The 15,499-nt window shown below is 46.4% G+C and overlaps 1 protein-coding gene across 1 annotated transcript; it reads left to right on the top strand.

Moving 5' to 3' along the window:
- Positions 1-85: 85 nt before the first annotated feature.
- Positions 86-14,725, top strand: LOC119217090 (cadherin-2-like). The gene is made up of 2 exons (XM_037470456.2): positions 86-296; positions 12,961-14,725. Exons 1-2 carry the CDS (start codon positions 255-257, stop codon positions 13,165-13,167), a joined length of 249 nt encoding a protein of 82 aa, XP_037326353.1. The 5' UTR covers positions 86-254; the 3' UTR covers positions 13,168-14,725.
- The last annotated feature ends 774 nt before the right edge of the window (positions 14,726-15,499 follow it).

Here is a 15,499-nt window from a genome sequence, read left to right as displayed (position 1 = left end):
CGGAATCCTCCCTCCTGCGGCTGACCTCAGTTCTCACAATGTCCGCTAGAGAGCAGCAGCGAGGCGGCTGGCGGGGATACAGGACCCGGGCGGGCTGGAGTGCCGCAGCGCCAGGCGGAGAAGGAAGACACAGTGCAGCGGTGGAGGGAATAAGGCTGCTTCATGCCGCCGGGGTTTATCGGGAATTAATCACCTTTTTGTCCAGCGGGCTTTTCTCTATTCCGCAAAGGGGAATTATACCTCAGAACAAAATAATGCATCTTTGGGGGATTTGGAAACTGATGGCGGCTCTGCAGGTAAAAATACTGATTTTACAGCGAGTCAGCTTCACTCGGATACGCAGCAGAAGAACCCGGGGAGGGAGACAATGCCTCATGCTCAGTCCATTCCATTAAGTATTTGCTATACGCAACTGTCGTAATGACAACAGGCCGACAGAACGACATCGCGTGCTGCTTATCCCAGACCTGCGCGCTGAGTAATTTATTAATCAAATAAATAGGATCAGATGGGCTCATCTGCGTGATCCAAACCAACGAGATGCGGGCTGTATAGGAGGCAGATGTGCTGGACAAAATTAACGTTAACGACCCCCCTAACCCCCCACCCATCGATGAGCGCATGCCATGCTATTCACGGTGCTTTTCAGATCCAAGCAGGCAATTCACTTTTGGTCGGGCTGTAGTCTACTTTAACCGAACGATGCCCAGCGCATTTCTCTCCATTACGTGGTCCTCTGCTGACGTTAATCGCGGGCACGCGGTGGTGGACCCCGTAGGATTCGTGTCCATTCTTCATTTGGACATCTTGTCTAGTGAAGCGCGAGTCCCCAGAGAAGGGCCCCAAAGAACCCTGCTGCAGGGGATTGCGCCCAGGTTTTGCTAACACTTGGGTTAAAAAAGAACAGTAACAATGGATAAAAAAATTATAGCAACAATATTAAGCACAGTTCAGCCCAAAATAAAAAAACATAGTTTTCCTTAAACCGATAGTATACAGCAATGTTTCTTCCCATACATCTGACTCGGTTGGAGATAACCAACCTTATTGTAAGGGTTAGATGGAGGTATATCTTTGGTGCTTTAAACACCATTGTGTTTAGGAAAGTCAGATACATACGTATGACCGATATATATAAAAAATATATCATTTAGATTTTGGGTAATTAAGAAGACAGTATTCATATTCATCCAGAAAAAAAAAAATTCAACAGACCATCTGTCAGGGGGGGACGCAGTCGAGGGCAAGGAGGGAGGACTCAGATGCGGAGTTGAAAAATAAAAGACTTTAATTGTCAAAACTCGAAATCAAAATCGCTCCAACGAAAAAAGGGAGGAAGGAGGAGAAAACAAAATAGACAAAAACAGGGACCTGGACTTGAAAACACGAAACAGACTTGACTTGACTTGACTTACTTGACACATGAACGTTGACATGTAATGACGCCACACCAGACAAGAGACTCACAGGGCTTAAATACACAAGGGAGGTGCAGGTGATTGAACACAGGTGGAAACGATCAGGCACGGCAGACAATTACAGGGGAAGACAGGACAAGGCAGGAAGTGAAGTTACCCAGGATCACAAGAGACATAAAAATAAGACAAGAAGCAGACCCAAACCGTGACAGAACCCCCCCCTCAAGGACCGAATTCCAGACGGTCCTAAAGGGGGGCAGAACCATGGAAATCAGACAAGGGGCGGGAGGGTGGGGACCCGACAGCTATGGTCGGCGGCCGGGCGTGGGGTGCTCCGGGGGTCTGCCGGGTCGGCGACCGGGCCTCAGGGTCTCGGGGGGTCTGCCGGGTCGGCGACCGGGCCTCAGGGTCTCGGGGGGTCTGCCGGGTCGGCGACCGGGCCTCAGGGTCTCGGGGGGTCTGCCGGGTCGGCGACCGGGCCTCAGGGTCTCGGGGGGCGCCGAGCTGTGCGGCTCCGGCGTCGTCGTGGCGTGGGGCGCCGAGCTGTGCGGCTCCGGCGTCGTCGTGGCGTGGGGCGCCGAGCTGTGCGGCTCCGGCGTCGTCGTGGTGTGGGGCGCCGAGCTGTGCGGCTCCGGCGTCGTCGTGGCGGGGGGCGCCGACCCAACCCCTGACCCCACCCCCCCTTCAAGGACCGACTTCCAGGCGGTCCCAAGAGGGTGGGAGGGAGGGGTCATGGTCGGGGGCCGTGGGGACGGGCCTGAGGGGTCATGGTCGGGGGCCGTGGGGACGGGGCTGGAGGGGTCATGGTCGGGGGCCGTGGGGACGGGGCTGGAGGGGTCATAGTCGGGGGCCGTGGGGACGGGGCTGGAGGGGTCATGGTCGGGGGCCGTGGGGACGGGGCTGGAGACTGGAGTCTTGGGGCCGGAACGGGCGGAGACTGGAGTCTTGGGGCCGGAACGGGCGGAGACTGGAGTCTTGGGGCCGGAACGGGCGGAGACTGGAGTCTTGGGGCCGGAACGGGCGCTGACGGGCGTACACTACGAGTATCTGGTCATGCCCTTTGGCCTCACCAATGCCCCCGCCGTATTCCAGTCCCTGGTCAACGTCAAGCAAGTCTAAGCTGCAAGTCTCTCCAGCACTCTCCCTTGGACTGATCTCCCGGTTTCGACCCTGCCTGTTCCCGACCTGTTCGACTGTCTCCGCCCCGGTAAGCACCTCAGCCTTCTGTCCACGACCACGAGTTCTGCCTGAGCGCCTCTGGTTTCTGTTCGCCTACTCCCCGGTCTGCCCGGCAATTCCCCTGACCGCCTGGCGCTTCCGCTCCTGTGTTCCGGCTCCCCGACCGGCCCAGCGATCGCATCGGCTGTATTCTGGCATTTCCTCTCCGGCCACCCTGAGCGTCACGAGGACCGAACTCTGCTCTGCCTCTCACCGTGCCCTAACGCCTGCTGTGAAGCAGTGTTTAATAAAAACGTTAACTACACTCCGTGCCGTTGTGTTGCATTTAGGTCCGCCACACGATCTTGTCACTTCCATATCTAAGTCAAATTATCTTTGTTTTGCATTTTAGAATTTTGCTTTTGTATTGTTGTTTATGGAGAAACAAACCCGTCAAATAAATCACCTAATCAATTAGTTGACTAAATATTATTGAGTGGACAGGCCTAGTGTGAAACCATGATGCTTTTTCAAGTAATGTTTCTGTGGCACATAAACGGTAGAAAAAATTTATGATGATTGCCTCCCATTGAATTAATGTTGCACGGTGTACCGGTACTAGAAAGGTTCCCTTAAAACGGTACGGTTTTGAAAATTTCTTTAAAAAAAGCAGCAACCTTTTAGGTCTCAATAAGAGGAAATGTTAGGGAAATGTCTTGTGTAGCACTTGCTTGATGTTTGACTGTTAGAAAAGTTGTTGTCAAGCCAACACAGCGTGACGACCCTCCGCCTCTGGATGGGGTACCGGCAGGTGGGTGTGGCAGGAGTTTGTCAGGGGATTGGGTTCACCTGAGGTAATTAGCAGCACTGGCAACACATGGGCTTTGTGCGCCAGTGCATCCTGATAAAAGGCTCTCTGATCTCAGGTACTCGCACTCTCTCGCACTGCTTTGAGAAACCCGGCTTTGCTATTTGCTAGTTGCAGTATTGTTGTTCGTACACCATACAACACTACCCACACCCACAGTGTAGTTTGCACCTCCTGCCTAAATTTTATGAGAAAGATCCAGATGTTTTCTTTTCACTGTTTGAACGGTTTGCAATGACAAGTAATTGGTCAGACTCTGAGGAAACTTTCCTGTTGCAGTGTGTGTTGTCAGGGAAAGCACAGGAGGCATTTGCGGCTTTGAGTGATGATATAACTTATAAATCCATCAAGGATGCGGTAACATATGAGTTGGTCCCTGAGGTGTATCAGCAGCGTTTTAAAACATGGGAGAAGGTTAACCAGTCTCACATGGAGTTTGCGAGGGAACTAATTTCAATCGTTGGTGTATGTAATTTTGAGAGTTTATGTAATTTGATTGTTTTGGAACAGTTCAAGAACACCTTGTCTAGTCGTGTTGCCACGTACCTTACCGTGCGTGGAGTTACAACTGCCACCCAGGTGGCGGGATTGGCTGATGAGTACGTGCTAATACACAAAAGCCGGCTCGGTGAGTCTGGGGTGCAGAAATTTGGTAAGTCATCTGGGCGTTTTGAGGGATTTTTCGGTAAAATGCCCCGGGGACAACCTTATATGGGAGAAAATATGTGCCATTACTGCAGTGAATCATGTCACTGGAAGCATGACTGCCAAAAGCTTAGGGCTAGAAAGCATTATGCTGAGGATGGGGTGGTGAATTCTTCTGCGCTGGCTGCGAGTGTTGTGGGGCCAGTGTGGCAAGGTGGTCATGCAGAATCTACCCTGGCGGGTGGCCTTGGTGGGTATGTTGTGCCGTTTGTGGGCTAGTAATGGTGGGAGGGAGTTTTCCCTTTATGTGTGATTACGCGGTCCGTGGGTCCCGCTGAGTCAAAGGGGGTAGATAGGGACGTGGAGGACAAGATACTGAATTTACCTGATTTTTCTTTGTCCGTGTCTCGTGGAGAGCTGCAGAGGGAACAGAGAGGTGATGCATCCTTGAAAGAGTCCTTTGGATCAGTATTGTCTGAAGTGAAGAATGTCTTCAGTGGCTACTTTCTTCAGGATGCTATATTGCTGAGGAAGTGGGTGCCTCTTGGACAAGAGTGGTCACTCCATCCAAGCTTCGTGGGCATGTGTTAAAACTTGCTCATGATGGGTCAGGACATTTGGGGGGTACGGAAAACCGGATTTTGCACCATTTTTTCTGGCCCCGAATGAAGAAGGATGTTTCTAAGCACATTAAAACCTGTAGCACGTATCCGCTTGAACCAATCCCAGCTATTGGTCAGCCATTTGAGTACTTGATCATTGATTGTGCGGGGCCGCTGCCCCGTGCAAGGTCCGGTAGCCAGTATTTACTAACACTGTTAAGTGTTTGGCATCGCTAGAGTCATACAAAGTGACCAGGGGTCAAATCTTTCTTCTCACCTGATGGCCGAGAGGTTGAAACTGTTGGGTATTAGAAATATCCGGTCATCCGCCTGTCACGCACAGAGTCAAGGTAGGTTGGAGCGTTTTCACCAAACACTAAAGTCTTTTGCGCTCATACTGTACGGAACTTCAAGTCCAATTCAGCGAGGTCTAGTTAGAGAAAAATGAACTCCAAAAAGGTCCAAATATTATTTAATGGCACTACAGGTTTTATGGCTGAACTGTTTCTTAAAAGATAACATTGAACATTTCCTGGAAACACTGACAGCTGCAGTGAGTCAGCTTTTTGCGGAAAGGGGCCAAAATACATGGGGGGGATGGAAAGTTGATTCAGTTGATAAATTGGGTTTGTTTATAAAAAGCATCTGTAGTTTGGGTGAGCCTCTCTGGCCATGCTTGAGATGGCCCTCTTCCTCCTTGTCATCGTGGGTTTAGGGTTGTGTGTGTATATTTGAACGCCAGTGCTGTCTTTTTGTGTGTGTGTGTGTGAGTGCGCCAGTGCTGTCTTTTTGTGTGTGTGTGTGTGTGCGCCAGTGCTGTCTTTTTGTGTGTGTGTGTGTGCGCGCGCGCCAGTGTTGTCTTTTTGTGTGTGTGTGTGTGTGCGTGCGCGCCAGTGCAGTCTTTTTGTGTGCGTGTGTGTGTGCGCGCGCGCCAGTGCTGTCTTTTTGTGTGTGTGTGCGCGCGCGCCAGTGCTGTCTTTTTGTGTGTGTGTGTGTGTGTGTGTGTGCGTGCGCGCCAGTGCAGTCTTTTTGTGTGCGTGTGTGTGTGCGCGCGCGCCAGTGCTGTCTTTTTGTGTGTGTGTGCGCGCGCGCCAGTGCTGTCTTTTTGTGTGTGTGTGTGTGTGTGTGTGTGTTTATTATATATAATAGTTCCCCAGTGGTGGAAACGTTGTTGCATCAATGTTATTTGTCAATTTGGACAGTTTATTGCTTCAAGCAAGATGTTTCTCCCATTTGTAATCATGTGGTTCATAAATATATACAAGTTCTTTAGTTCCCTTAGACCGCTACTACATTGCAGTACTGTACATTTGATCCATTCAATATCCCTTAGTATTGAATAACTTTTAGTCCCTGTGAAGTCTGCTGTGTATAATCCCCTGGCACTGAGGAAAACACACTCACTCCTCAACGCTTTGCCGACTCACCAACACTGTCCATTACGACCCACTGGTGTTTACAGTTCTGCTATGTTGCATCCCGACACCTGGAATTAAGGGTGATGCCCTGCATTCAGAACAGCTTTGCCTGACTGCGCTGTTGGTATAAAGATCTGAGACTGACTCAGACTTGTGGTTGGCTAAAGCTAACGCAACCCAACACTGTCAGATTATTCTCTGTGCAGACAACAGCTGCTCGCTCCGACGGTGAACTTCACACCCAGAGTTACCAAAGTCCTTTCTCATTGCCAGTCGACGAGTGCACTTTTTGATGTCTTGAATTCAAATGTGACACAAAAAAGGGTTTGTGAAAATATGACTAACAAGTCATATATGACAAGTAACAACTTGTCATTCTCTCTTCAAAGTCAGTAATAATTGATAATGTCCATGCACTGAGATGGACCAACATAATTTGTGGCTGTGACGACGAGTCAGAACTTCCATTATTTAGTGAGGCGAGCCATCTGTCATGTTTCTATCACTGCAAATCAAAACCAGAGCTGATTGATATTGTAACTGCTGCACCGACTTTAGTTTAACCCCTGAGCTTTAGTCAGATGTTGGTGGCTTTGTTGTCGAGTGGCTTGGCAGTCACCATTCTCAACTTTTAAGAATCCATTTGCCAACCATTCCTTAGCTAACATGCAACAAGTAGGGGTTAGCTCCAAAGTTCACCCCTAGTCAAGTACACCGCCCCCTCCCCCGCAACATTTAGTTACATTTAGTTTGTATTGTTGACCAGACAAGCGCATACATAGAGCCATCAATTTTAGAGACAATGGTGAAGCAACAGACTTGTTTGTTTGGATTCAATTCAATTCAATTCATTTTATTTTGTATAGCCCAAAATCGCAAATTACAAATTTGCCTCAGAGGGCTTTACAGTCTGTACACATGCAACATCCTCTGTCCCGAAACCCTCACATCGGCACAGGAAAAACTCCCCAAAATATGAAAAAACCCTTCAATGGGAAAAAAAGGGAAGAAACCTTAGGGAGAACGTCAGAGGAGGGATCCCTCTCCCGGGATGGACAGACTGCAATGGATGTCATGTGTACAGAATCAACAATGTAAAAGATGTACAATACATTCAATTTCTCTAACAGAGATAATACAAGTAATTGCAAGTAGCAGAACAGGTGTACAGCAGGACCACTGCAGGGACAACCTCCATCAGATCGAACCACCATCCACAGAGGCTTCTGTGGGGAGGGAGAGCAGAAAGATGTTGGTTTATGATGACAGTAATATGAATCATATTTAAAGTAATGGTGATGGCAGCAGCAGGTGTCAACAGAGCCATGAGCCAGGAGTCAGAACCGGGGTCCGCACGAAACTATGATCCACGGAGACCTGCTAGGCGAGAAAGCACAAAAAACTCCCGGAAAGAAGCTTAATTAGTGATGTACATTAATAAAACATGGATGATTGTGGGAGGAGAGAGTGAGAGTGAAAGAGGGGCTCGGTGTGTCCTAAGAAGTCCCCCGGCAGTCTAAGCCTAGAGCAGCTTAACTAAGGGCTGGTCCAGGCTAACCTGAGCCAGCCCTAACTATAAGCAATATCAAAGAGGAACGTTTTAAGCTTTATCTTAAATGAACTGACCGAGTCTGCCCCCCGGACTGAAAGTGGAAGCTGGTTCCACAAAAGAGGAGCTTGATAACTGAAGGCTCTGGCCCCCATCCTACTTTTTAAAACTCTAGGAACCACAAGTAGCCCAGCATCTACGGAGCGTAGATGCCTTGTAGGGCAATACGGTGTAACAAGCTCTTTAAGATAAGACGGTGCCTCACCAGCAAGTGCCTTGTAGGTGAGGAGAAGTACCTTAAATTCTATTCTTGATTTAACAGGAAGCCAGTGCAGAGAAGTTAATACAGGAGTTATACACTCACCGGCCACTTTATTAGGTACACTTGTCCAACTGCTCGTTAACACTTAATTTCTAAGCAGCTAATCACATGGCGGCAACTCAGTGCATTTAGGCATGTAGACATTGTCAAGACAATCTCCTGCAGTTCAAACCGAGCATCAGTATGGGGAAGAAAGGTGATTTGAGTGACTTTGAACGTGGCATGATTGTTGGTGCCAGAAGGGCTGGTCTGAGTATTTCAGAAACTGCTAATCTACTGGGATTTTCACGCACAACCATCTCTAGGGTTTACAGAGAATGGTCCGAAAAAGAAAAAACATCCAGTGAGCGGCAGTTCTGTGGGCGGAAATGCCTTGTTGATGCCAGAGGTCAGAGGAGAATGGCCAGACTGGTTCGAGCTGATAGAAGGGCAACAGTGACTCAAATAACCACCCGTTACAACCAAGGTGGGCATAAGAGCATCTCTGAACGCACAGTACGTCGAACTTTGAGGCAGATGGGCTACAGCAGCAGAAGACCACACCGGGTGCCACTCCTTTCAGCTAAGAACAGGAAACTGAGGCTACAATTTGCACAAGCTCATCGAAATTGGACAATAGAAGATTGGAAAAACGTTGCCTGGTCTGATGAGTCTCGATTTCTGCTGCGACATTCGGATGGTAGGGTCAGAATTTGGCGTCTACAACATGAAAGCATGGATCCATCCTGCCTTGTATCAACGGTTCAGGCTGGTGGTGGTGGTGTCATGGTGTGGGGAATATTTTCTTGGCACTCTTTGGGCCCCTTGGTACCAATTGAGCATCGTTGCAACGCCACAGCCTACCTGAGTATTGTTGCTGACCATGTCCATCCCTTTATGACCACAATGTACCCAACTTCTGATGGCTACTTTCAGCAGGATAATGCGCCATGTCATAAAGCTGGAATCATCTCAGACTGGTTTCTTGAACATGACAATGAGTTCGCTGTACTCAAATGGCCTTCACAATCACCAGATCTCAATCCAATAGAGCATCTTTGGGATGTGGTGGAACGGGAGATTCGCATCATGGATGTGCAGCCGACAAATCTGCGGCAACTGTGTGATGCCATCATGTCAATATGGACCAAACTCCCTGAGGAATGCTTCCAGCACCTTGTTGAATCTATGCCACGAAGAATTGAGGCAGTTCTGAAGGCAAAAGGGGTCCAACCCGTTACTAGCATGGGGTACCTAATAAAGTGGCCGGTGAGTGTATGATCCCATTTCTTAGTTCTTGTTAGTACACGTGCTGCAGCATTCTGAATCAGTTGGAGAGGTTTAAGCGATTTACAAGAGCAGCCTGATAACAAAGAATTACAGTAATCCAGTCTAGAAGTAACAAATGCATGAACTAGTTTTTCTGCATCACTTTGAGACAGGAAGTTCCTGATTTTCGATATATTCCGTAGATGAAAAAAGGCAGTCCTTGAAGTCTTCTTTATATGAGAGTTGAAGGACATATCCTGGTCGAAGAGAACTCCAAGATTTCTGACGGTGCTGTTGGATACCAGAGCAATTCCATCCATAGAGACTGTATCACGTGACAGCTGACTTCGAAGGCGCTCTGGGCCTATCATGATAAGTTCCGTTTTTTCCGAGTTTAACATCAGGAAGTTGCAGGTCATCCAAGTTGTCTCCAAGACAGTCCTGAAGTCTAACAAGTTGGTTGGTGTCTTCTGGCTTGATCGATAGATACAGTTGAGTATCGTCTGCATAACAATGGAAGTTTATGCGGTGTTTTCTGATAACGTCGCCCAAAGGAAGCATGTACAGGGTAAATAGAATCGGTCCAAGCACAGAACCTTGTGGGACTCCGTGACCAACATTCGTGGTCCTCGATGATTCACCGTTCACAAACACAAACTGGGATCGATCCGATAAATAAGATTTAAACCAGCTGAGTGCAGTTCCTTTGATGCCAATCAAGTGTTCCAGTCTCTGCAGCAGGATACGGTGATCGATGGTGTCAAATGCAGCACTGAGGTCCAGCAATACAAGAAAAGATACAAGTCCTTGGTCCGATGCAAGTAGAAGATCATTTGTAATTTTCACCAGTGCCGTTTCTGTGCTGTGATGCATTCGAAATCCTGACTGGAAATCCTCGAACAAAGCATTGTTTTGTAGAAAGTCACATAATTGATTCGCGACAGATTTCTCCAGGATCTTAGCGAGGAAGGGAAGATTAGAGATGGGTCTGTAGTTAGCCAACACCTCTGGAGCTAGGGTAGGTTTCTTCAGAAGAGGTTTAATTACAGCTACCTTGAAGGACTGTGGTACATGTCCTGTCAACAAAGACAGATTCATAATATCCAGTAGGGATGTGCTAATTAACGGAAAAACTTCCTTAAGCAGCTTAGTTGGAATCGGATCCAGGAGACAAGTGGAAGAGTTGGATTTCAAAATTGTAGAAGTCAGTTGGTCAAGGTTGATGGGAGAGAAACCATCCAAGTAGGTATCAGGGCCCACGGCTGCATCCAAGGATCATACATCCGCGGACGGGTTGGCTCCGGTTGGGGGTAGTAGACCATCAATTTTCTCTTTGATAGTCAGAATCTTATTATTGAAGAAGTTCATAAAGTCGTTACTACTGAGGTCCACAGGAATACACGGCTCGACAGCGCTGTGACTCTCTGTCAGTCTGGCTACAGTGCTGAAGAGAAACCTGGAGTTGTTTTTATTTTTCTCGATTATTGATGAGTAATAAGATGCTCTTGCGTTACGGAGAGCCTTCTTATATGTTTTAACGCTGTCTTGCCAAGTTAGCCTAGATCCTTCTGATTTGGTGGAACGCCATAACTGCTCAAGTTTCCGCACAGTTTGCTTTAAGTTCCGGGTTTGAGAGTTATACCTTCATGGGAATACTTATAGGCCTACACAAGCATCATGAATACATATTTCTAGCCAGAAATATCAATGTTCCTTGGAGTTATACCATTTTACATTTTGAAGAAAATCGTCTGGGAGGAGTTCGCAAAAACGTGTTTTTCACAAAATTCTAAATGGCGGACATAAAACGGTAGGAGCATTTGCATACCATGATTGACTTTTTTGTAGAGCACATACAAGAGCACCTGTGTACAAAATTTCAAGTCAATCGGTAAAAGTGGGAAAAATGTCCCCAGAGGGAGCACTTAAGGGGGCGCTAGAGAGCACTTTTTTTCATTCCCAAATTGCGCGACCCCAAGAATATCAAAAATTTTTGCACTCTTAAAAGCACCTGCAAAAATTCAAGAGTTTTTGAACATGGCAAAGGCCCCAAAAGTGCGATTGAAGTGGTGAAATAATAAGAAGAAGAATTCTTCAAAACACAATAGGGCTTCGCCCAACTTTCAGTCGGCTCAGGCCCTAAAAAAATTCAGAAATCACAATGTAAGATTTTTTAACTATTTATTTGGGCCACATCCGGCTTGAGCTCGGCATGCCGGAAAAAACACATCGGCCCGCGTAGCAGGGTGTTCAAATACTTCCTCACTGTAATTATATATATATATATATCTATATATATATATATATATAGATATATAGATATATATATATATATATCTATATAGATAGATATATATATATATCTATCTATATATATATATATAGATAGATATATATATATATCTATATATATAGATATATATATATATTATATATATATTATATATATATATATATACTCGATTAAAAATATTGATCTAATTAATTAGAGGCTTTGAAATTAATTAATCAAAATTAATCGCATTTTAATTGCATAAATATTTGACCTGAGAACAGTGAGTAGTAATTTTTTTCACATGGTTTTTTGTTCAACCAATTCCAGCAGACAAGTGTAGCAATAGCATATTTAGAAATATAGTACTTTCAGAAATTCAGGTAGCCTATAGGTAAGTAGACCTTCTGTAAACTATGTTAAGTAGTAGTTAGTAGTTAAGTAGACCAATACTTTCAAGGACATTCAGAACATTGGTTATTTTTTCAGACGTGGACTTAGTTACCCTGGTCCTTAAACCATCTGGTGGAGTGTGGGTCCTTGTACTCGGAGTCGGGCTAACGTCCACGCTAGCTGCTAATTGTTTTGCGTTGAGGTGATACTTGAGGCTCGATGCGAATTCCTTGTTGCATAGCTTGCACACAACCACGCTCTTATCGAAAAACGATGCATGTCTAAAACACTGTTTGGCTTTAAGCCCAGGCTACGCTGGGTAATCTGCTGAATCTCCTCCTGGAGACAGTTAGAGACGGCTAGCCTGCCCCAAATCCTCTTCTGCGCTCCTCCATAATCACTCCTAGTCCATCTCTAACCATCCACACACAGTGAAATCGGCACAACTTTTTACTTAACAAGAGGGGTCTTGCTCACCCTGACTTCTCCATTACTCCAGGGAGTAATGGGAAAGTCAGATAGGCTGGCCTGTGCGCTGTTGATCTCTACTCCTTTCATACAGTCTGAATGGATGAACAAGGGTCTTTGACCAGGGTTTAAATGGATCTTACATTGATCAAAGCATACAGACAGGCACTTCTATAATACCTCTTGCTTTATAATAGTTACTTTAAAAAAAGAAAACGCAGGATTACTATAATCCTGCACTAGTAATCATCTCAGTTAACACAGATACTCAGGAGCGTCTTGCACCACCATGTAGAAAAGCTACAGTGTCCGTTTTTAATGAGCCAAAAGGCAACAGGCCTGCTTTGCCAAAATGTCCCACTGTTTGCATGAAGGCTCTTATTCCAAGTCAAACGCAGGTTTTGTGTGTGTAGGTTTTATCAGAAACGTGAAGTTTAGTTGGGAGCAGTAAGAGGAATTGTTACATTTTTAGAATTGGAAACTTTTCATATAGGAAATTAACGTGCATACATCTCATAGTGAAGATTATCATTAATTGTCTTTTTTCCAAACTTCTCCTTGCTCACCTTCCTGTCTCCTTCTTCCATTTCTATCTGCAGGGCCTGAAGGCAGCGGACAACGACCCCACCGCTCCCCCCTACGACTCCCTGCTTGTGTTTGACTACGAGGGCAGCGGCTCCGACGCCGGGTCCCTCAGCTCCCTGCACTCCTCCTCGAGCAGCGCCGACCAGGACTATGACTATCTGGGCGAGTGGGGGCCGCGCTTCCGCAAGCTGGCCGATCTGTACGGCGGAGGGGACGACTAGCCCCCCACCTCCAACAAGCACCCTTCCCCACCGTTTACTGCTACAGGGCTCAGTTGGGTCGGGTGGAATTGAGCACAAAAATATTACGGCGATATTTGAAGGGCACTTGTATCACCACGGTTTAGCTTGTAAAAGAGACCGGCTGCCCACTTGACGATGGTTCGATGATACTGGGGACCATTTGGACACCTGGCCTAGCATTTTAGGCTAAAGTACATCACTATCTGAGCGTTAGCCCCAGTGCTGACACGCGTGAGCAGTGTGCTCAGAGAGGACTGGTTGTCTCCATGGCCAACAGCCATGCTACAGATTTTCACGTGAATCTTGCATTACAGGAGCACTGGAGTCAAATGTGCCTTTTGTACATTATTTTGATTGTGGTCAGTCTTGGTTCTATGAGTTGCTTTAAAAAGAGCACTTTGCCATGATAACGAGCGTGTGTGGGGGGGGGGGCTCCACTTCGTTAGCCGTAATATTGATTGTGTGTGCGAGTCATTTCCACAGTGACACACTGGATGGACACAAAAAGAAAAACCTAATATAAGACGCCTGTATGATCCTGCCGGCTTTACTTATACAGATCTGGGTGCTAACTTTTTTCTCTGTCAATTGTTAAAATATGGCAACTGCACTCCCAATCTCAAACGTTAGCAGAATGACATTTACATATTTAGATGATTTACCTACTCACACAAACTAGCTGGTCACAGCGAGCGTCATACCATATATAACATTTTAAACATTTTTGTGCATTTATGCTTAACCCCCGGCTCATACAAATACATATCTGGTTGCAAGGGTTAGCCTGCAGAAGCAGGAGTTTTCAATTCGTCCACCCTGAAAAGGGCCCCAATTATGTCAGGGCTCTGATCGAACTACTGAGAAGTATTGCTGCCTCCCCTAGTTTTCAGCACTCTTAGAAAATCAAATACATTTAGCACCACCACACATTTAAATACAATTCTCTTTGAATGTTATTTTGTTTTTTTTACAAGCAGAAATATTTGCCAGTGCTGTTTAAACATTTTTAAAAATTGGGAGCTAGACTGTGATGTAGTTCATTTTATTTGCAAGACAAGAAAACGAGGGGAAGCAGATGTAAAGGGGATGAAATATATCCATCCATTTGTTTAGACAAATAAAAGGAAACAAACAAAGAATACAAACGAGCTGCATAGTTTTGCAGAAGACATTTACAGTAATGCTAGAAATTGAATACATTCCTTCTGTTTTGAGTTTTTGATTTTATTACTATGTAACTAATGCAGCCAATTGCTAAATGAGGGAGTCGTTGGTTCTTGTTTTGTCGCAGCAATACTTCTTGATACTTTGCTGTGGTGGACTATTACACAAAAAAAACATTTCTTTTGTCTGCTGATGATTTGCCTTACTGTCATCTGGTACTTTCCAAATGGCTACTGTAAACTGATATATGTACAGATTGTATTTTTCTCGCTTGTCGTTCTTTTGGCTGTGGTCTCTGAAAAATGACATGCTACTATCGTTAATCCTTGTATATGTGTAATTTGGATTACCAATTAAAATGTTTTTGCATGTTTTCATTATTGGAACCGTATTTTGTGAGGTGTGAGCCCAATGAATCACATGTGTGTGTATAGCAACCGGGCAACCACTAGGTGTAGGCTTTTCACCATTAGCATGCTTCACCTTCGATTCTATCTGCCATGTTACCGCTCCTAATACACGGTGCAGTGTCCGGCTTGGTGTTCTGGGATGCCTACCTGTAAAACAAAACAAAGTGAAATCGGTTGAAGAACAGAGTGCATCTGGTTTGGCGGGAGTTCAAACGCTTAGCCTTGCGAATATACTGGAATCAATATATCCTGTCCTGATGGACCTCAGCCTCCTGCCGGATGGAAGGGGCACAAACAGTTCATGTCCGGGGTGGGAGGGGTCGGCTACAATCTTTCTGGCCCGCTTCAAAGTCCTGGAGGCGAACAAGTCCTGGAGAGACGGCAGATTGCAGCCAATCCCCCTCTCTGCAGAGCGGATGACACGCTGCAGCCTGCCCTTGTCCTTGGCTGTGGCTGCAGCGTACCACACGAGGATGAAGGAGCAGAGGATGGACTCGATGATGGCCGTGTAGAAGTGCACCATCATTGTCTTTGGCAGGTTGAATTTCTTCAGCTGCCTCAGGAAGAACATCCTCTGCTGAGCCTTTTTCGTGATGGAGCTGATGTTCAGCTCCCACTTGAGGTCCTGGGTGATGATGGAGCCCAGGAAACGGAAGGAGTCCACAGTGGTGACGGGGGAGTCACACAAGGTGAGGGGGGAAGGTGGGGCTGTGTTCTTCCTAAAGTCCACGATCATC

The sequence above is a fragment of the Pungitius pungitius genome, chromosome 7 (assembly GCF_949316345.1).
Source record: "Pungitius pungitius chromosome 7, fPunPun2.1, whole genome shotgun sequence".
In the NCBI taxonomy this organism is placed as follows: domain Eukaryota; kingdom Metazoa; phylum Chordata; class Actinopteri; order Perciformes; family Gasterosteidae; genus Pungitius; species Pungitius pungitius.
The sequence above is the reverse complement of the archived record's forward strand: the minus strand, read 5'-3'. Positions and strand labels throughout refer to the sequence as shown.